General features: G+C 43.9%; 1 protein-coding gene across 1 annotated transcript; it reads right to left on the bottom strand.

Annotated features, from left to right (window-relative positions):
- Positions 1 to 12,846: 12,846 nt before the first annotated feature.
- KCTD12 (potassium channel tetramerization domain containing 12) lies at positions 12,847 to 19,172 on the bottom strand. The gene has a single exon (XM_026493428.4). It carries the CDS (start codon positions 18,899 to 18,901, stop codon positions 17,918 to 17,920), a length of 984 nt encoding a protein of 327 aa, XP_026349213.1. The 5' UTR covers positions 18,902 to 19,172; the 3' UTR covers positions 12,847 to 17,917.
- Between the last annotated feature and the right edge of the window lie 2,312 nt (positions 19,173 to 21,484).

Raw genomic sequence — 21,484 nt, 5'->3', positions numbered from 1 at the left:
AGGCATATCTTGGGGCGGCAAAATTTACTCCTTTACACCCACAAACAAAATTAAGCTTTAAATATAGATTTCCTGTACAAATGACTCAAACCTATTTTGAAAAGTTCTCCCATTTCCATCAGGAAGGTACTTGGGAAAACAGAATCATGTACATTTAATTGAAAATTTACTTTATAATTTTGCTATAAAATTATAAGTTTTCAAAAAAATACTTGCTTATTGATATATTTTCACAAACACACACACATATAACACGTATTGCAATTCTTTGCAAAAAGAAACCATTCAGTTTCCCAACTTACGTCCTATCCCCTGCAAGAAGCAGTTATTGTCATATGAGAGAGTCAACGATTACAAAAAGAATTATGTTTCTCTGGTTTTTAATAGAAAAAAATGTGAAGTGCTTTTATGAGGAGCATTTTTAAAATCTCTAGCAGTTTGTTTCATCCATTTCTGGGAACTTTAGCTAAAACCAAAAATCCCTTAACCTTTTCTTGAAACATTTCACTGGGCATCACAACTTATATAGAAATAGGTCCCCCAAGGGCCCACATTATCCTCAGTGACACCTATACTACAGTGTCGCATAACTCCTGAGCCAGCCCAGTGAATCATAGCCAAATAACAGCAGAGGAAGTAAAGGTGAACTCTGAGAATAGTCGAGTGGAATTCCAATTCTATGGTATCTTATACGACACTATTCTATACTAATAAAATACAGTGGATCTATCTATCTCATAGAAACTGGAATGGGAAGTAAAACAATGAAATGATAAATGTTCAATATATAGCAGAGAATGTTTTCTTTCCTGGAACATTGAGTCTTCTAGGTTACTTGTTCACAAATGCTTAGTCCCACGTCTGGGGATTTCTTCAGGAGATCATCTGCCTAAACAGAAAGGACTCAGTAGAATAAATGGGTCATAAATGAGGCACCAAATGAAAAATATCAAGTAAATTAATAATTTATTTCTAGAAAAGAAACTCACTGACTTGGATATACTAGAATAAATACAAGACCCATGGGATAGACTCTTACAGACCATATTAGTTTCCTAAAACTGCCATAACAAATTACCACAGACGTGGTGGCTTAAAACAACAGCCAGATGTCCAAAATTAGTTTCACTGGGCTGAAATTAAGTGTTGGCAGGACCACGTTCCCTCCAGAAGCTCTAGGAGAAAACATCCTGGCCTTGTCTCTTCCAGCTTCCGGTGGCCGCACCAGCTCTCGACTTGTGGCCACATCACTCCAACTTCGGCCTTGGTGGTTGCATGGTTTACTCCTCCTCTGTGTTCAAATCTCCCTCTGCCTCTCTCTTATAAGGACATTCATAATGGCATTTAGGGACCTCTGGCATAACCCAAGATAATCTCATCTCAAAATGCTTAACTCAACCAACATCTGTAAAGACACCTTTTTCACAAGGACAGTTTCCAGAAATTAAGAAGGAGATATCTCTGAGGGGAGGTGAGGAGGCATTTTCAGTTTACGGAACAGATCAAGACCACAGTTCAAGAATTTAACTGTAAGTAAAGACAATGATGGGGGGGGAAAAAAAAAAGCCGTGAGCTTTCCAAGCCTCACACGGTGTCTTTCTCAAGTCCTGACTGTGTAACGTCAGCCGTTTGGAGAGTCGTTCAGGGGTCTCAGTCACAATGATGTTTATAGATTAATAGGTCATCTGCCTTCAGGCAATCCTCAACCAACTGAGAAGCCCATTTCTCTGCCATTGATGTAATAATAAAGATACATGTGATGGGAGGGAGCGATATTCTTACCTGACACTGAAGTAGGACAGAACATGTTCTCTGATTATCCTCAATGCCTTCCAACAAAGCGTTTCAGCTTAAAAGTTGCCTGCAGACCAACAGTTTTTTTGCCCACAGAATATTGTCACTGACACAGTTACAAACAGGGAGGCAGAGTTTACTTCCAAAATGTCAGGTAAGGTGCTGGGAAAATGTCAGGCCAGCTTTGGTCGCTGGTGCTTACCTTTCAGCTGCTAATGTATGTAAATGATCCCATCCAGGGGCCCAGCTGTTGTGTGTGGAAATGTGCTGATGAAACTAAATTGGGATTCTAGAGAATGCAAATCAAATTGTAGGCAAAATTACTGAAACACGCCAGCCCTCCTTTGAAGCACTGTAGACCAACCCAAGAAAAATGACTAATGGGTAATAATACACAGTCCTGACAGGAATCATAAGCTAGGAAGGAAGTTGCATGTAAAATAATAATAAAGAATATTAAATTGCCACCAGGCCCTACCAGAGACAAATGAAAACGAAGCAGATTCCAACCACCAGTCACTTACTCAATCCCTTTGAAAATGTCCCAGGAATCAGCAGACAAAGAACGCCTTCATGCATATTCCCTTTCTGCTAGAAAGGAATGTTTTCTCAGGAATGTTTCCACACTGGAAAGGGCAGATAGGGGACACTCCTCTAAAGAGGAGGCATCCTTCTGGCCAGTTCATCATCCTATCCTGGGCACTGACGTAAGGTAACAGGCTGCTTTTATCAGCTACCTGTAGAGAAAATTGTGCACGTTCCCCAAGATAGCCACAGTTTGATGGCTTTTCATTTCCTCTCTTAAAATGTAATACCTCTCTTTCTTATATATATAAAATATGAACCAATTGTTAATTGCCCATAAAACTTTGTATTATTTTTACTCCTAAGTGATTCTTTTCCATCAGAAGGCAATTTGAGGTCTTTCTGGAAGTTGAAATGCAAAGCTCAGTCACTGGTCACTAGAAAGCAGTGAGCCGCTGCCTGCCTAGTTTGGCCTCCCTACCCAGCAAACTGCAAGCGAAACCCAGCCTCAAGCCCCGGGCACTACGCCAGCCAGGAGCAGCCCACACATATCCCTGCAAAGGGCAGGCAGCCCCTAATCTCACACGGCAGCTGATTTCTAATCACCCTGTTTATTCCTCCTTGTCTTCATCGACCTATGGGGACAGCGGTTCTCAAAACTAGCTGCACATGAGAGACATACAGGAAATGTCTATAAACATAACTGAAGTCTCAAACCTTCCCCCAAACAAGCATTGAATTGGTCTGAGGTGGGGCCCCAGCATCAGTATTTTTTTAATTCCCTAAGTGACTCTAATGTGCAAGCAGGTTTGAGAACTCTTGTTCTACTTGCTGGCTATTACTTTTGACCAGTCATGTCTTCCCAGACTCTCTTCCACATTCACCTACCCAGGCCCACCATATTTATCCACTTCTTTTTCTAGGGCCATTTAAACTTAATTTTGCTGCCTAAAGCTATAGTACTATCTTGCCCTTCTCCAGACTTGATACATTGCCTGCCAAGACTCTCTGATCGATTCTTTTCCAGGTTCTGATTTCTCCTGGCTTGCTCCAATAGGACACCCACCAAGACCACCAAAATACCTTGGCAAGGGTCTGCCTACCCACCGGCCATTTCCCTCCTTCACTTTAGCCCATCCCAAATCTGAAAAGTCACATAACCCTTTCCTCTTGGAACTCCGTAACATTCAATGTCTTGGGCCACATTTGAACCAAACGCCCTACCATGGCTATACCCTAGCCTACGTATGCATTCAGAATAACCACCGTGTAGGGACAATAACGCTGTTGTGGGAGGCTATCCTGTATATTAATAAGATGTTTAATAGCGTCCCTGGTCTCTGCTCACCAGATGCCAGAAGCACCCTTCCCCCAACTTGCACCAACCAAAAACGTCTCCAGACATGGCCCAATGATCCTGGGGTGGGGGAATAATTACACCATCCCCCGCCCCACTGAGAACCACTGATCCATCTGTATGTCTCATCTCCCAAACTGCTTCAGTCAAGTTGGTTCCTCTGCCATCTGGTATAGACATTCTTCCCAGTATTCATTTTCACCCAAGTTTACAGTCCATTATTCTGAAGCCTCTTCTTCCTCCTGAGTTGACAACCTTCAGCTTTGATTCACTTCCCAAATGATGCCGACCCCAAAGCAGCTAAGACAGATTCTCACATCCTCTGGTCATCTTAACCCTCCAGCTGCAGACGACCATTGGGAAAATTCTGCAGAACATATTCCAGTATAGAGTTCCAATCCATGCAGTTATTTTGAAATCTCCTTAAAATCACTACTGTGATTTTCCATTACATACCTTTTTTCCATAAAGACGGGCCTTCTGCTGAGGCGCCTGAGTGGCTCAGTAGATTAAGCATCGGACTTCAGCTCAGGTCATGATCTCAAGGTCCCAGAATCCAGCTGTGTCAGGGTCCCCACTCAGCAGGGAGTATGCTTCTCCCTTTGCCCCTGCCCCTTCCCCTCCCCCTGCTCATTCTTGTCCCCTCTCTCTCTCCTCAAATAAATAAATGAATAATCTATTTAAAAAAAGAAGATTGGCCTTAAGCTATTAGCCTTGCAAACACTAAATGAATTTATGTAACAATGTTAACAGAACGTAGACCAGGACCTTTCTTTTTCTTTTCTTTTTTTCTTTTAGATCTTAAAGTAATCTCTACATCCAATGTGGGGGTCAAACTTACAACCCTGAGATCAAGAGTTGCACGCTCTACCTACTGAGCCAGCCAGACACCCCAGACCAGGACCTTTCTTAACATTAGAAATGCTGGGGCGCCTGGGTGGCACAGCGGTTAAGCGTCTGCCTTCGGCTCAGGGCGTGATCCCGGCGTTATGGGATCGAGCCCCACATCAGGCTCCTCCGCTATGAGCCTGCTTCTTCCTCTCCCACTCCGCCTGCTTGTGTTCCCTCTCTCGCTGGCTGTCTCTCTCTCTCTGTCAAATAAATAAAATCTTTAAAAAAATAAAATAAAAAAAAAAACAAAAAAAAACATTAGAAATGCTAAGTTGATTCCTGACTCTAAACACTCTTACCCTCCTGAACAATTATTTATTCCTGCCTCCGACTTGTGGAATGGGAATTGTAATGTTCTTGCAAAGCCCTTTGATATTCCAAGTGGGATGGAATTTCATTTCAATTCGAGTACCAACTCTTAATTATTTGAGCTAATGGAGAGGGACAAAGCACCAAAAATAGAATATTCATATAATACAAATTAAAGCTCATACTGACACAAACATGTATTCTCAAATTTTAAGAAATTAAAAGGTTACCTAAAGTGATTAGGCTGATTTTATTGCGTGATTCAGAACTCTTCCAACTGAAGAACTGAAAATATGTTTGAGCATTATGTTACTGGCTTAAGACAATCAGAAGAGCAACTTCCCATAGTTCTTCATTGTAGTTAGAGGTGATTTCAATGTCAATGTTGTTTTGGTAGCTTTATATAAGGATTTTTATTCTCGTCATTTTCTATTTTTTTCATGTTATCTTCATTAAACGCATATTATTTTTGTGATAAAATATGCATACAGAAAGTGTACCATTTAACCATATTTTTTAAAGATTTATTCATTTATTTGAGAGAGTGTGTGTGTGTGCGCGCGCGGGCGCGCACACAGGTATTACAATGGAGGGAGGGGCAGAGGGAGAGAATCCCCTAGCCGACTCACCACTGAGCACAGAGCCCCAGGAGCCCAATCCCACAACCCATGAGATCATGACCTGAGCAGAAACCAAGAGTCCAAGGCTCAACCAACCCCGCCACCCAGGCGCCCCCAATTTCACCATTTCTAAATATCCAGTTCTGTGGCATTAACTGCATTCACATTGCTGTGCAGCCATCACCACCACCTGTCTCCGGAACTTTTTTATTTTCTCCAACATCACAAATATTTTAACAGATAGCCCCTTCTTTCTGTCTACTAATAATCTGTTAAATATCATTTCAAGTTAATTTCCGGTAGCTCTTGTTGCAATAAAGGTAAGTCTACCTACAGGATTTATGTAGGTTTATTAGTTGACATTCCTATATAAAAAGAGAATTCTTGTCTTTGCATAGTTATGCCTCATACATTCCTGCTACCCAATGCCTGACTAACCCTGTCCTCTCACCATTTCCCTTTCAACACTCCAGGGGAAATTAACATGCGCAAGAGCTTCCCGTTGCTTCCAACAGTGCATAGAGTACAGGGCTGTTGACTAGACAACTATGGTTTTGTAATTGCAAAATTAGAAAGTTATTTTTAACAAATATATTTCATTTCGCTTAAAAAATATTATGGACATTGCTTATAGGATACTAAAACAAAAGTATGCTCATTTAGCGTTTTTTGTTTGTTTTTCTTTTTAGGGTGTATGTGTGTGTGTTTTAAGCCTTTGGCTTTTAGACTAAACCATTTTTGGTTTAACAGATGCAAAGTGTTAATTACTAAGGAAGACTGAGGTTCCATAAAGCTTTATTACTAAAGTTTATTTTAGCTTCCCACAGCCCTAGCTTTATTAATAAAGTTTACTTTAGCTTCCCATACCCCTAACTTTATTAATAACGTTTATTTTAGCTATACTTCTCTTATAAAGGCTATGGCAACTTCTTTGGAACATAGCATACTACCCCACTATCACAAAACTCCAAACTTTGAATTGAGGAAAACATTTCTACATTGATTTTTATACTAGAACTGCAGACTCTCATTTTCTGAGAGACAAAAGACTGAAGTGGATGGCATTGGTAATCACTAAGCATTCTGCAAGATCCATGTCTTTCACAGAACCACTAACAATCATCCTCATCACACTGTAGCCCTGGCTTTAAAATTTCGATAAGGAAACTGCATATCACAATTACAAAAGTGAGTTTTCCATAGTTTCTCACTACAGCGTGTGGCAATTCTAGCTTCAACATTTTTAAAGAAATGACTTCCTTCCCTCTGCTCTCTCTTAGTTAATGCTCATTTGTTTAATTTGCTGTAACTAAGTGAGTTAATACCGTCCTCTTAACCAGAAGTTGCTGGCAGATTTATCAGTTATGTCATAGAGTAGAGGGGATCAAAGACAAATGTCAAAGGATTCAAGCCCCAAAGACTCTCTTCATCTGTTAGATCCTGAAACTAAAACGAAGCATTGATTTTCTTACTTAACCCCAAATTGACTCAAACCTACAATTAAACTATACGGTGATAATAACATGAAACTTGTTTTGCGAATTCTTCTAAGATAATGGGAGAAGGAGACTACATTCCAGAGGACAAATACAACAATATAGTAAAGCTTCACTGTGCTTTGTCATAGTTCGGGCTGCTGTAACAAAAATACCTAGACTGCGGGGGCTTAAATAACAAACATTTATTTCTCACAGTTCTGGAGGCGGGGACGTCCAAGATCAAGGCGCTGGCAGATTTAGTGTCTGATGAGAGGCCACTTTCTGGTTCATAGACAGCCACCTTCCCGTTGTGTCCTCACACGGCAGAAAAGGCAAGGTTGTTCTCTGGGGTCTCCTGTATGAGGGCACTGATCCCATTCTTGTGGGTCCCCCCCCTCACAAACTAGTCACCTCCCAAAGGCCCCACCTCTGAACACCATCACATCGGGGGTCAGGATTTCAACATACGAATTTTGGGGGGACACAAACATCCAGGCCATAGCATTGCTGCTGTTTCTTACTTATATTTTAAAAGTAATACTCCCAGATCGAGCAGGCAAAACTTTGACCTAATAGCAATGGCTCTGACATGAGCTCATGGAAAGTACTTAATGCCTGGAACACACGTGGTTCTGAGCAGAATTGTAAGGTCACAGCATCACGGCACAGATCATTTATTTTTTTTTAAGTCCTTGCAACTGTCATTTAAAAAACCCACAGCCCTCACTAGAAGAATGTCTGGAACAGTATACTCCAGTGTTCCAGGGAGGTCAGATTGCTTTCCTGCAATTCTTAAGAGTCACCTCTTGAAACTTTCTAGTTAAGATTTTCAAAACTTCGTAATAAATAATAGCCCTGGAGGAAAGCCTATTAACATGGCTCTCGGTGAACTTGACTTCCACCATAAAATGGAAACACTGTCAAGATTTGGGGTTTTGGAGCAGCTGTCATCTAATAACTATTCAGAAAAAATACCCACATTAGTTTAGGTCCTTTTGTAATCTCTGTGACTTTCAAGTCAGATAGAAGGATAGTCATTTCTATTTATTTATTTATGAAACTACAGTTATAATTTCTCAAAAAATACATATGTATAAAGATTATTGATTCTTAGTAGTGTTACCAAAAAAAGTAAAGGCCAAATTTTAAGTTCGTTTTTTTATCTCCCTAATGCCTAAAAAAGAATGAATTAACATGAGCATTCATTCATTTATTCAACAAACTTTTATTGATGACCTGTTATGGGCTAGGTACTGTGTTGAGCCCTGAGGCAAATATAAAGAAATAAATGTCCCCCCACACCCCCCATAAGTGGGTAAATCAATGTCAAGGCTGAGTGAAGATTAAAACCACACCATAAAGTAGAAGCAAGCAGCACAAGTCACCAGGGAGCCTACCTCCCCGTCAATGTCCTTCACATTCCTCTCGCTGGAAACTGTGGTTTCATTCAATGCTTTTCAAAGACAGATAAAGGCTGAACAAGAAGATACTTCTACTGCCCTTTTCCTTCTATATACAGAAAAGAGAGCTTGTTCTAACCTTAGATTCTCCCACTCACCCACTTGGAAAGTAGCGGAATGGAGAGAGAGAATGAATTAATGAGGAACAATTTGTAAATCACTTGGGAAATGTTGTCTGTTACTAAAACAAAGGGGAAGTCCAAATAACTAATTTTAGAATCTGTCATTACTGTGCTTCATCTTTTTTTTCTTGTTCTTATGCTTTTATTTTACTTGCACTACAGTTTTGCATGTCAATGAATAAAAAGACAACATATCTTCAGTCAGGTTGGAAAGGTCATCATTTCTCCATTATGACCAAGAGCAACAGTCCTCTTCTCCTTAGTCCTCTCCTCCTCCATCCATGTAAAGGCAAGACCAGGGAAATGGGACCCCCACTCAATCTAGGAGGTCCCTTACCCCAAGCCCCTTCGGTGTCCAAGGGACACCTTCGACCTTGGGCGTCCTCTCCCCATCCCGATTCTCATACTACCTCTGGCTCAGCAATGCTGTGGTTCATCTTTTTCCCTTTGAAAAACAGGGGGAAGGGCTCCTGGGTGGCTCAGTCAGTTAAGCATTTGCCTTTGGCTCTGATCATAATCCCAGGGTCCTGGGATTGAGCCCCACATTGGGTTCCCTGCTCAGTGAGGAGCCTGCTTCTCCTTCTCCCTCTGCCCCTCCCTCTGTTGTGCTCTCTCTGTCAAATAAATAAATAAAATATTTGAAAAACAGGGGCAGAAATCATTCTTAGTAGCTATTAAGTGTATTTAAAAGAATTGTGGGGGAAAGGTAGTGTTCATAAAACTCCACAAATGTGCAAAGTGTATAAGGCTCAATAGTGCTAAGTCTTCCATGATTTCTGGTGGTGTCAGTCTACCATTTTGCTCTCCACTGTTGAACGTAAAGAAAACACACCTGAAAGGAGATTGCTGTGTGTCAAATATATTAGGGACTCAGTGAATGACTGCTGAAGCTGAAAGGATGAGCTGGTGTTTCAGAGTTCTTGATGTCCTATAACAGGTGCTCAATAAAGTGCCTACTAAATAATCAGATCTCTCAAAGACTCCATTATATGATTCTCAGATATGGGGATTAACAGAAGAATTCCTCATTCAAACGTGGTGCTCCCAATATAATGCAAGTAAATCTCATAGAAAACGGTGTGGCCTGAGAGGTTTAAAGGGAGGAGAAAAGTAAACAAAACCTTGCCCACTCTTGCAGCCACGTGCTCTGCATGTGGCTTAATGTACATAAACCTGACCCCCTACACAGCTGCCTAACTGGCTTCCAACTCCCTAGGCCCATCACACCATCCTCCACGGAGCTCCCAGCGGTCTTTGAAAAAGTGGCATTATTTTTTATTATTTCACACCTTGTTTAAAATTTTTCAGTATACACTAAGAATTAACCAACATCTCTATCTTTTAACACAGTATATGAGGTTCACCCTGATCTGGCTCTCACTAAACTCCAGCTTTTTGTTGGTTGGCTGGTTGTGTTTTTGTTTTTGCTTTATGGGGGCAGAGGGCTTTTTTTTTTTCCCCAGGAGGTTCTGGTTTTCACTGTGTTCAGGTCTTTCCTCCCAAAGCTGGCCCTGTGCTTAGAAGGCCCCTTCCCTTTCTCTTTTTTACCTTTAAGCTTCCGTTCTGGCACCTCCTCCTCCAGGAAGCCTAAGGCTGAGTCAGGTACCCCCTTTCTTTCTCCAGCAATTACTCAGACTATCCTAGCACTGCACCTTCAAGCTATTTTGTTATTATTTGGCTCCCTTCTAATGCTCAGTGCTCACTCATTCCGGCACATTACTCATCATATTGGCACAGTCTGGCACATAGTGGGTACTCAAGAGATCTGGAATAAATGAATGAATGCTGGATGGCTGTACATGGGGAAAAGTTGCAGCAGCCAAGCTAAGAATTAATGGCCTAAAGTAGTCCCTGAATGCCTTTCTACCTCGCCCCATAGGCCACACTTAGGGGGATCTGTGATTGGAAAAAAGAGGTACATTTTGGCCCCAAAGGGACACTGACCTTGAAACTTCTTATATGAGCAGAATACACCTGAGAACTTAAGAGGTTAACATTTTGGGCACCTGGGTGGCTCTCAGATGGTTAAGTGTCTCCCTTTGGTTCAGGTCGTGATCTCCAGGTACTGGGATGGAGCCCCACATCAGGCTCCTGGTTCAGCAAGGAGTCGGCTTCTCCCTCTGCCCCTCCCCCACTTGTGTGCGCACGCACTCTCTCTCTCTCAAATGAATAAATAAAATCTTTAAAAAAAAAAAAAAAGAGGTTACCATTTTCTCTAAACTACTCATCAAGAAACAAGCCCAGCATATACCGGCAGAAGTTCTCAACCCTAGCACCAAGTTGTTAATGACAGCGGAAGGTGAACTGTCCCTAAGATTCTACAAGTTCAGAATATCTTTTTTTTTTTTTAAGTTCAGAACATCTTTAATGTTTAAGGTTCTGTCTTTGAAGTTCTTGTAAACTTATCATTTTTTCCATAAAATGAAACAGATTTTTTGGTAAATTACCTGTCAGTTAAATGACTTAATTTCCCAACTCACAGATACACATTTCTGTTAGTCCAACTGATATTCCAGGAAAGCCCCATATTTATTCTATAGCTTCCCATCCTTTTCCAACTCTCCCCAGAGAATACATTATGACATTGTGGCTCCTCTTTCTATACTATATTCCTAAAAAACAACTGTTAGCCAAAATTCATGGTGGGGAAAAAAAACCCCTAGAATAAAAATGGAACAAGGATGACCTTCAGAAATAGAAAAAATGGAGGACATGGAAGGGAGGACTTGTCCTCAGTCTGAAAGCCACATAAAACGTCATACGTGTCTATCTAATGATTCTAGAGTGACTCCACCCACCAATATCCCCATTCCCTTGAGAGCTCCCAGTGAATCCGACCATTTCTGTGGCCTCTACAGAAGAAAATAGTGCCTACAGGTGATTTCTCTCTTGGCATCACTTCATACAAAAAAAAAGCCTCATATATTTGCATATAAGTGAAAAGATGTTCAACACAGCACTCTTTGGAGTAGAAATAAAAAACCTGAAAACTTAAATGCCCACTAAGAAAGGACTGGTGAAATAAATGACAGCACATCTCGACAATGACCCGTCATGCACAATATCACGTAACTATCAAGTAAAATAAGGGAGATCATTGCTACACGTCCACCCATGCACTGCAAGCGCTCCAGAATGTGTGGTTCAAAGAAGAAAGCAGGGCACGGGATCGGTATAATTCCCACTGACTATAAAAAAGGGAGGAACATATATATTTATTAAAAATAGAATATCTCTGTAAAAACACACCAGTGGTGCGCCCTGGGGGGAAAAACCCTCCAGGGGTTACTGGAGGAGGGAGATTGACTTGTTATTATACACAAAAATTCTATTGCTTAAATTTTTCACATAAACTTTTCAAAAACCGAATTGTTTATGTATTTGTACATAAAACACACACACTTTCAAAACAAAAGCTATCTAGAGGAAGTAAAGGCAAAAGCAAAGAGGAAGGGCGAAGCCTGGCTCACTCTCCACGCGCCACTCCTGGCTTCCGGTGCCACAGCCTAGCAGACCAGGCGGCTGCCACTGCCTGCAGCGTGGCTGGTTTCTCAGTCTGGAAGGCGCTGTGCTTTCTTTCAAGAGGAGAGTCACCAATGATGGAGAGGATGCAGGAAAGAGACCCTATCATAAAAATGCAGATCCTCTCCCAACACTCTTTGGAAATTTATCTTCATGAATTGTACTTTCAATTAAGGCATGTCTCAAAGTTTCTATTTCTTTTCCCTAGGAACTCTTTTACTTATTTTTTTATTTTTGAGAGCAAGAGAGAGAGTGTGCAAGTGCGAGCCAGGGAGGGGCAGAGAGAGAGAGAGAGAGAGAGAATCTTAAGCAGACTCCATACCCAGTGTAGATCCCAACACAGGGCTTGATCTCAGGATGCAAAGATCATGACCGGAGCTGAGATCAGGAGTCAGCTGCTTAACAGACTGAGCCACCCAGGCCCCCCCCTACAAACTTTAAAAGGCATCTCTACCTTCACTCCCCATGTTCAAAACAATTTGCATATGCTGCTAAGACTGAGGTCGAAGAAAATGTGAAGGACTCTTCCTCTACACTGAGTACCAATCCACCTTGACAATAGGCATTCTTGACAATAAACTCTGGGGGAAGAGCCTGTTCACTCCTGGACAAGCTGGCCAATTACACAGTGAGGAGGTCTTCTGATGGCGTCACGCTCATCCTCAGCCCCACAACAACTTGGAAAGCTTTCATTCCCAGTACTTAACCCCTTAAATGAAATCAGACCAGTGTTCAAGCCAATCCATACCCAGGAGCCAAAAGGAATAATTAAAGGAGTGAATGTTTTATTCTTTAGTGTTTAATAGAATACATAACAAGTCAATAATCAATGATTCATTACTTCACACACAGGGAGGAAAACAGTATCGAGTAGGTCTATTATACAACTGGTTGTGAACAGGGAGAACGAAAATCTCTAGAGCATTCAGATGGTTGAAGAAATTCTCACTTAAAGTTTGGGCACATCTGAACTGTCTTTTTTAAAATAGAGATTTTTTTTTCTTGGCTTTCTGTTTCATTAGAAAAGTCTGATAACTGTTATGATTTTTTCCTTTCCCCTTCTATTTTGAGAAAATGGCTCAGTGATAAGTATCATTTAGCATATAATGTTTTCAACAATTGCATAATCCCAGAGAGCTCTGTGGGAATCTTACATTGGTTGGCAGAGATGAGTTTTTCGGATATAGGGGAAAATGTAAATAACATATAATTTATGTCTTCAAAATTAACATCCTCAATGGACGTCTTAAAACTTTTGTCATTAAATGTCACTGATGATGTGTGAGTGGTCACAAATGAATTATCATCATTCGTATTCAATAGTAATGGCAAAATTCACCTGCCTATAAAGTCACAAAGACAGTTGTATAATAGTTTACATTACAATTAATGTTCACATACCTCAAAATACATTTAAAATACAAAAAACTTGGCCTAGGGGGGAAAAAAACCACAAAATGTATAAGGTGACAAGAATTCTTGGTCAACTATTCATCTTCCTACCACACAAGATTAAATTCTAATGTAAATAGTCTGCTTGGATTTCTTCCACCTAAGTTTCAAGGGCCCCAGTAGAGAATCTAAATCTTCAAATTCAAAGATCTTTAAGATTTTTATTGTCCAAAATTATGACAAAGAAAAGTTAACTTCAACATAACTTGTTTCTGGCTCTAGGAAACCCTATATCCGGTACCACAGCCACTGAAAACCCAAGAGTATTTTATTTATTCTCAAGAGACAGACTTAGGTCATCTAAGAAAACTAATTCAGTTTTTAAATGAGTTATCATAAGGAAAAAACAAAAGAAATTCCAAAGGATTTACTCTAAGTTTACAATAAAAAATATTCAGTTTACTATATTAGAAATTTAAGTCAATTGAGTAAAGTACTTATGATTCAGACTATAAAAGAAGTTCGTACAGAATTTAACCCCTCCAGTCAATACTTTTCTAAATACTTGCACTGTAATTTAGCATTTTTCATGTGGAGTACAAAATGTTTTGAATATTAGAATTTACCATAATTTAAAAAGTAAAAAATTACCAAAGATTCACCTTACATGGCTTCAATGTAATAACATTCCATGGAAAATTCCAATAAAAATTGGAATATGTTATGAGCATTGCCAGTCACCCATTTTTGTCTGAGAATTCAAATTATGCATTTCCTCAGAGAAGCAACAGGCCCCATATATGGATCTGGTTTGAAAGAGAAGAAAATTTTAGCTAGTATTACAACTTTTCACTTTGCAATCAATGCCAAAAAAACCCCAAAAAAACAAAAAACAAAAAAACCCCACCACCACCACCAAAAAGAAACACAAGAACAAAAACAGTACTGAAAGGGAAAAAAATTTTCTAAGTCTCACACCTCCAAGGAATATTTTTCACAACATACAATTTGAAAAATGAGACTGAATATGGTTCATGGTGTACGTGTATTAAAAAAATAGGCGACTTGTCCAACACCTGGTGCAAAAGCACTGAACGTAGTACCTGTGTTTTTAACCACCGTCAACAATTCTTTTTTTTTTTTAATGAAATTTATTAAATCTCATGTCACTCATTTGTCCTTACGAACCAAACGGTCATTAAAGCCATGACATAGGTAAATGCACGCTACACTGGGTCAGCTTCGTGCAGTCCTAATTACTAATTTACGACATTCTCCCAGGTTATTGAATGGTTATCTTTAGAGGGCTTACCCGTACGGACCCTCGATAACCCATCCAAGCTCAGAGGTGACAATCAACACTCCAGCCCCCTTTGTAGACCACTAAGGGTCCGTCTGTGGCCCACAGCACACCGAAGAGAAGGAACCGAAAAGCGCCCACGCTGAGTCACCCAGCCACTGTGACATTATCCACCCAGTGCAGAATGTGTTTCCTACCCAGCCTTTACTTTGAGCTAAAAGTAAAATATTTTCCTTTTTCGAATGCCAGCCTTTGAGGGGACAGTCATCCCTAGGAAAAGAAGTCAGTTTACGGTCTCTAACCATTTAAATTCCCAGTCTTTGACATAATGAAAGGGGTAGGGGAGCACTGCAGGGCAGTCAGGGTGTGTGGGGAAGTGAGATCTATATGCCCAAAGAAGTGGAATAGTTGTTCAACTCAAAGTTTTACAAGATAAAATTCATAAGACTTGAGTGGCACAAACAAAACTTTAGCAGTTTCCCATGACTCCCAGAGTTGTGCAGATTTAACAGGGAAATCAGAATCCCAGAGTCTTGCCATCTGTCAGTGGCTTTGATCTGTCCTAAGATGTTCTCAAGCATGTGCTTTTCGTCACACGACCTAACAGAACACCCTATAAGGTGGAGAAATTTCTGTGACTCTTTTGTCCAGAAAGCAACTTTGCTAAATCATTTCAGGCTTGAAACAGAGATAAGTTCTGTTGCGCTACCTACTCTGAGAACACACCCAACATATAAGCAAACACAACTTCCAGGAGTTCTGCTTCCATTTCCCTTACAATTACAATCTTTATACATAAAGTTAACTTTACCTTTCTAAAAATGTAACTCCAATGAAAAGACCTCCAATCTTTCTGTTTACCAACTAAAAAAAAAAAAAAAAAAGAATTTGTGGGGTAAAAATACAGGTACCTTGATTTTAAGTGGACAGTTAAATTATTACTATACATAACTAATAGCCAAGGAAAAAAGTATGGAGCAAACTCAGATTTATAATCATGTATTTTTTCCTAACCCAGTGTCCCCAGAGACAAGGATCTAAGAAACTCATGAAAACATGTTGCTTTAGTATATACACTATCTGATGCACGTTACCGGGGGTAAATACAGGAAATTTTTTAGCATTAGTAAATGAATTAAAAAACTAAATGATTCGTGTAAAATGTTTATATATGGTATATACAGATTGAATCACATGAGTCTAAGAATAAAACTGTTCCAATTCTTAGTATCTGTTATGGACATAGTAAGATACAGTACAAGATTCATTTTTAAAAAGAAGAAAAAATAGCACTGATTTGAACACTGAAAACGACTCTTACAAAATCTTTAAAAACATACTTCAGAGAAACTGCTGAAACTAATGAAAAAGGAAAGGCTTCTCCGTCATCCCAGAATATCCAAAGGAGCCTCACAGCATGAAAGACAAGGATTCACTTCGCTTCACCTAAGGTGTAGATAGGATATGCACTGGGAATTTATTCTGTGTTAGAGTAAAGGTATAAGGCAACCGGGTCTCCTTCTGTTTCTCTTGCATTTACCTAAAACACTATTTTATTGCTCAGCCCACTTGTAAGTACTTTTTTGCCTTCGTTTAAAAACATTTCATTGTATAGCTATCTACAGACAGGCAGCCCTTGGTGCTTCTCTCTCTCTGCAGCTGTCACCCAAAAAGAGTCCACCTTAATTTCAAACAATCTGCAGGAAAGAAGTGGCATTTTCAGGTTTTCGGGGTTTGCCCAAAAGTCAACATTGGCTGGGCTTGAAGAAACTAAGGATTTTTAAGAAGAGACCTTAAGTTTAAGTAACCAAAATCAAACAGATTTTGCTCGTTAATAGATCTTTAAATCAGGATTTATAATCAACAAGAAAATAAAGTTCAAAAAAAATAAACAAGTTCAAAAACTACTGGGTAACTCTTTGGTTAGGTTATGTAAGTATCAGCAACTTCTAAGTTTAGGACTCAAAACAGTTAGTTCAATAAACTGCCAGATAAGAGTAGATCAGTTATTAATCTTTATAAAATGCTTTCCATGTTTTTGTGTACTATTTTTTAAATGTGCGTGTACTCAAACGGATGGCACAAACTTGCAACTTTCAAATAATAAATGAATGTCTGCTCCTCCCTTCCCACCCCCCTTCACCCCTCCTTCCTCCCTCCCCATCCCACCCCCCAAGTCTTACGAGCTAAGGTCCTACTGCCATTCACTGCAAGAATACGGGCCTTCCTAATACCCACAACGTGCATTACTACCCAGCTCCGTTCACAGTCACTGCCAGGCGACTTCCCGCAGTGCTTGGTGACCTGGGCTGTCTCGCCCTTGTCGGCGTCAGCACTCTTGCTCCCTCTCTCCAAGAACGGCGGCCATGTCGACCAGTCGAACTAGGCATCAGGTGCTGGAGCCAAGGAGAAAGGATGCCTCCTTACGCACGAGGGTAACTTTCGACAAGTTTAAGCCACAGGCGCAGTCCTTTCGTGGTGCACGGAAAAGATACGATCCTTCATTGTGCCAGCACTAGATTCTTGTCCTACTTCTACCTATAACTTGTCAAAACTTTATTCATTTGTAGTCACTGAACTGCCTCCACGGGATCCTAATTCCAGGTCCAGAGTCTTCCATCCAGCCCCCTAAAACTCTACCTTTCAAGAGGGTCAAAAGGCTAAGTAATGGCCCTTTTAAAACATTAACTATTCCCAGACAGTATTCTCATTCTGATCTCTTAAGCCGCGAATGAGTCAAAAGGGCTGGGGATTTCAAGGAATCTTCTACACACTGGACAGGGTCCCATCAGGTTCTGAACAATTCTCCCATCCCCAGGTACTTGGTGACTTTGTGGCCACACTTTCCTCATGAGATCCAGACTGAAGGACAATCCAGGGGAGGGGTGGTTTGAGTCAGGGGGCAGAGGAAGCACTGGAGGGGGGTACATCTGGGCTCTCTCCGTTAGCGGGGTCCAAAGAAGACGAAGAAGCCGAGATTTGCGGCTGCAGGTTCTCAAGTGGGGGGTGAGTGGGCCTGGCCCAGCTACTAAAGGTGGGAGACAGGGGAATGGAAAGGCGTGGGGTGGGAGGGGAGATCTATAATCCTCTCCTTGGCAGGAAGGAAGGGGGCTGGGAGCGCTGGAGTCGCGAGGGGGTCTGGGGAGCTCACTCCCTGCAGAAGACGTACTCCGTGTAGCTGGTCCAGATCTTGTCCTCGCTCTGGTCGGTGCTGCTGGCGAAGGCGCAGGTGCCCGTGGAACTGCACGCCACCATGTGGAAGCCCGACTCGGACAGCTTGTCGAAGGCCTGCTCCAGGAAGTTGAACTTGAGGTAATAGCGCGAAGTGTAGCGCTCGGGAGGCCGGTCCGGGTCCCGGCTCTCATTCAGGGTGTCACCGAACACCTCCTTGGCCAGCGACGTCTTGCCGCACACGGTGATGCGTGCCACTCGCCGGAACTTGGCGTCCGCCTGCGCGTCCCGCCCGATAGTGTAGGAGCCGCGGTAGCCGATGGTGATGTAGCCCGAGCGCCGGCTGCCGTCCAACGACTGGGACGGCGTGAGCAGCGGGCCCGCCGCACCCCCGGACGGGCTGCGGCTAGCCAGCTCCAGCGTGGGCGACGGCGCCCCAGCCGACGAGCCCTCTTGCTGCTCGGGCTCGGCGTAGCCGAGCGGCAGCAGCTCGTCACCCAGCGAGCCCTCCTTCTGCACCCCGCGCCGCGAGTGCGGCGGCGGCGGCCCGGGGCCGGGCTGCTGGGGCGCCCCGAGGCGGCGCACGAGCTCGGGCAGCTCGAAGTACTCGGCCTCGCGCTGCAGCCGGCTGCGCTCGGGGAAATAGTCGGGCAGCACGAGCTGCAAGTCCCGCAGGTAATCCAGGATGTAGCGGAACAGGAAGCCGTCTCGGTCCAGAAAGAAGCGGCCTTTGCTGTCCCGGGCCAGCTCCTGCGGCTGCTGCTGCGTGAACATGCGCCAGAGCAGCGAGTCGGGCACCGACACCACCGTGCAGCGCCGGGTCACATACACCTGGCCCCCCACGTTCAGCTCCACGATATCGGGGAAGAGCGGCGGCTCCGCCGAGGAGGACGAGGAGCCGCTGCCACCTCCGCCGCCGCCCCCGTTGGGTAATCCACGTGTGCTGTCCGCCAGAGCCATGGCAAAGAGGTGGCCGGTCTGGGCTGGTGGCAGGGAGAGGAGCCGCGCGCCGAAGCCGCCGCCGCCTTTCCCGGACGCTGGCTCAGCCCTGCGCTCCGGCCGCCGCCGCCGCAAGCCGCGCAGAGCCCAGCAGTGCGAGCGCGCTGCTGTGCGCCCCCGAGAACCCCGGTGCGCTCGGCCCGCCTCACCCGCGCGCTCCAGGCGAGTGCCGGGCCTTGGCCGGCGCGCGCCTTAAGTAGAGACGCCCGCTCCGGCGCCGCTGCGCGCAGGAGGCGTGGGCGGCTGCGGAGCGGCGAAGCCTTGCTCCCCCGGGCGGGGAGGAGGGGGGGACGGCGGAGCGGGGAATCGATTTGCATCCTAAACGCTGACGCCGCGCCCGGCTCCTGGCTCCACCCCGGCTCGCGCGCGTCGGGGGGGACCCGACTCCCCAGTCGCCCCACCTCCAGCTCGCCGGGCCCGCGCTCGAACCCGTCCCGCTCCCGCCCAACTTTCTTCCCTTCCAAAATGGATAGGGCCTGGGACGGGCCGCTTCGGGAGACGAGCTTCCTTCGGAGCCGCAGTCACGGCGCCCTCTCCCCTGCTGACCCCGCCTGGAAGGAGGACGTAAACTTCCCGGCTCCCCAGCCCGGGCAGTAGAAGAGTGCGTGGCCGCCTCGGCCCGGTCGCCTCCGGAACTGGCCTCTGTAAACACTGGAGCTGTGGCGCTGCCCTAGTCGGTTGTTGTGTTGCTGAAAGTTCTCAAGAGAATGTGGAGGGACGGAGGGGCAGATACTGTTGACGTTTACTAGTAGCCTCGAAAAAGCCCGAGAAGCAAAACACTCACCTCACTCTCCAGCCATAGAACTGTCACGGATAGTTGCTTTTATGGGTGAAGAGGCAAACTCATTGGTTGACAGACCTCAAGGTAGAAGGAAATGAGCGGCCGTGGCGACGGGAGAACTTGGGTGCGCCCAAGGAGTGACTTGGGGGCGCGTTCCCCTGCGGGTGGAGGACGCGGCCTCCTCCCATGGCGCCTTCGAAGCCAGGCTGCCCGCGCACAGTGAGGCCGAACTAACCGCCCCGCCCCCGGCCCCTTTCAGCCTTCGCTGAATCTCGCCGTAAAACATGGAGGTTTTGCGGAACTAACGTAATTTGGAAAAAGCACCTTTCAGCCCCTGCGTGTTTCTCCTCCCAAAGGTCCCGGTGCGCCTGCTCTCTCGTGCACCTCGGTCATTCCAGGCGGTCCTCTGAAGGTTGCCTCTAGTCTCAGGGCCTTTGTACTTTTGAAGGCCCTGTCTAGATTCCACCTGGTGCTGTAACTGCTCCCTCCACATCTGCATTCACCTGGCACGCTGCAGCCCAGAGGACGCCTTCTCCCGCACCACCCCAAGCCTTCCCAGGTTCCCAGGCCGAGGAGCCCTCGGGATCGCTCCCTCCACGTGCCAGCCTGACCACGCCCAACACATTCTGAAATCTGAGCTTTGTGGTGATGATCTGATCCTGACTTCGGTACAGAAAATAAAGCGCTACTGAGCACTACAGAAGAGAGGCGGGTGAAGGATGTTAAGAAATCACGTCAATGAATAAGTGCTGTGCCACCGCTATTTGCCAGGGCCAGATAGTGAAGAATGCAAGGCTGAGTAAGATCCAAAGCGCCTTCTGTGTAGCCCAGTAGGCAAAGGGTCAGAAGTCTGAGCAGTTGTCAGATCAGTTTGAAGTACAGACGTCAGTCAGGATAAATCAGGGGAGATCCTTGTTCTGATAATAATGTTTACTCTTGTTGTAACTACCCAGTGAGCTTTACAGTCTTCTCACGGGTAAGTGTCATTTTTACTTTGAAATGTTTATGTCTGCTGAACAATTATCTCATTCATGTCAGAGTGCTGAAATATGATCAAGCCCCAAACCAGCTCACTTAATTGCAAGTACAGATTTTGATACTGAATTTATTTGACTGCTCTTTTTTTGTTTGTTCTTTGGGATAAATAATAGATGACACAAAAAGTTCCAAGTTCCAACACTGAATTTCTAGATGGTTGTGCTACTATTTGGTATATCAGTGTCACAAGACTGACAAAACCAGTCTCTTTTCTACAAAACCCAGAAAAGCCTTCTTTCTGTACATATTTTTATATCGTTACTTTGTTCATTGTACCAACAGATCCTTTCAGTTCTGCCTTTAAAATACTTCCCGACTATTAATGGTCCCCCCCCACCCCCGTCACCACCCTGGACCAAGCCACCCATCATCTCTTACCGGGATTATTGCATTGGTCTGCAAACTACATCCCCCTTTGTCCCCTACAATATTTTATCACCAGAACAAATGGAAGGATCCTATTATAACATAAATCAGATCGTGTCTCTGTGCTCAAAGCCTCCCAGTGGCTTCCCACTTCACAAAAGAGTAAAAACCAAACTCCTTTCTTTCATTGGCCTACAAGAGTCTACAGGATTGGAGCTGCCCCCCAACCCACCCAGCACCTCTCCACCCACCTGCTGCCACTCACCCAGGAGCTCGCTGGCTTTAGCACTTTAGCCTCCCCACTCTCTCAGGACCTTTGCACTTCCTATCCCCTTTGCTAAAGTCTACCCCCGCCAACC

Source organism: Ursus arctos, unplaced genomic scaffold (genome assembly GCF_023065955.2).
Source record: "Ursus arctos isolate Adak ecotype North America unplaced genomic scaffold, UrsArc2.0 scaffold_10, whole genome shotgun sequence".
NCBI classification, from domain to species: domain Eukaryota; kingdom Metazoa; phylum Chordata; class Mammalia; order Carnivora; family Ursidae; genus Ursus; species Ursus arctos.
Note: the sequence above shows the minus strand (reverse complement) of the source record. Positions and strands in the feature narration are given on the sequence as shown.

Bases quoted from the DNA above. Each gene is read 5' to 3' on its own strand.
- KCTD12 (XM_026493428.4), bottom strand. From the start codon at position 18,901: ATGGCTCTGGCGGACAGCACACGTGGATTACCCAACGGGGGCGGCGGC.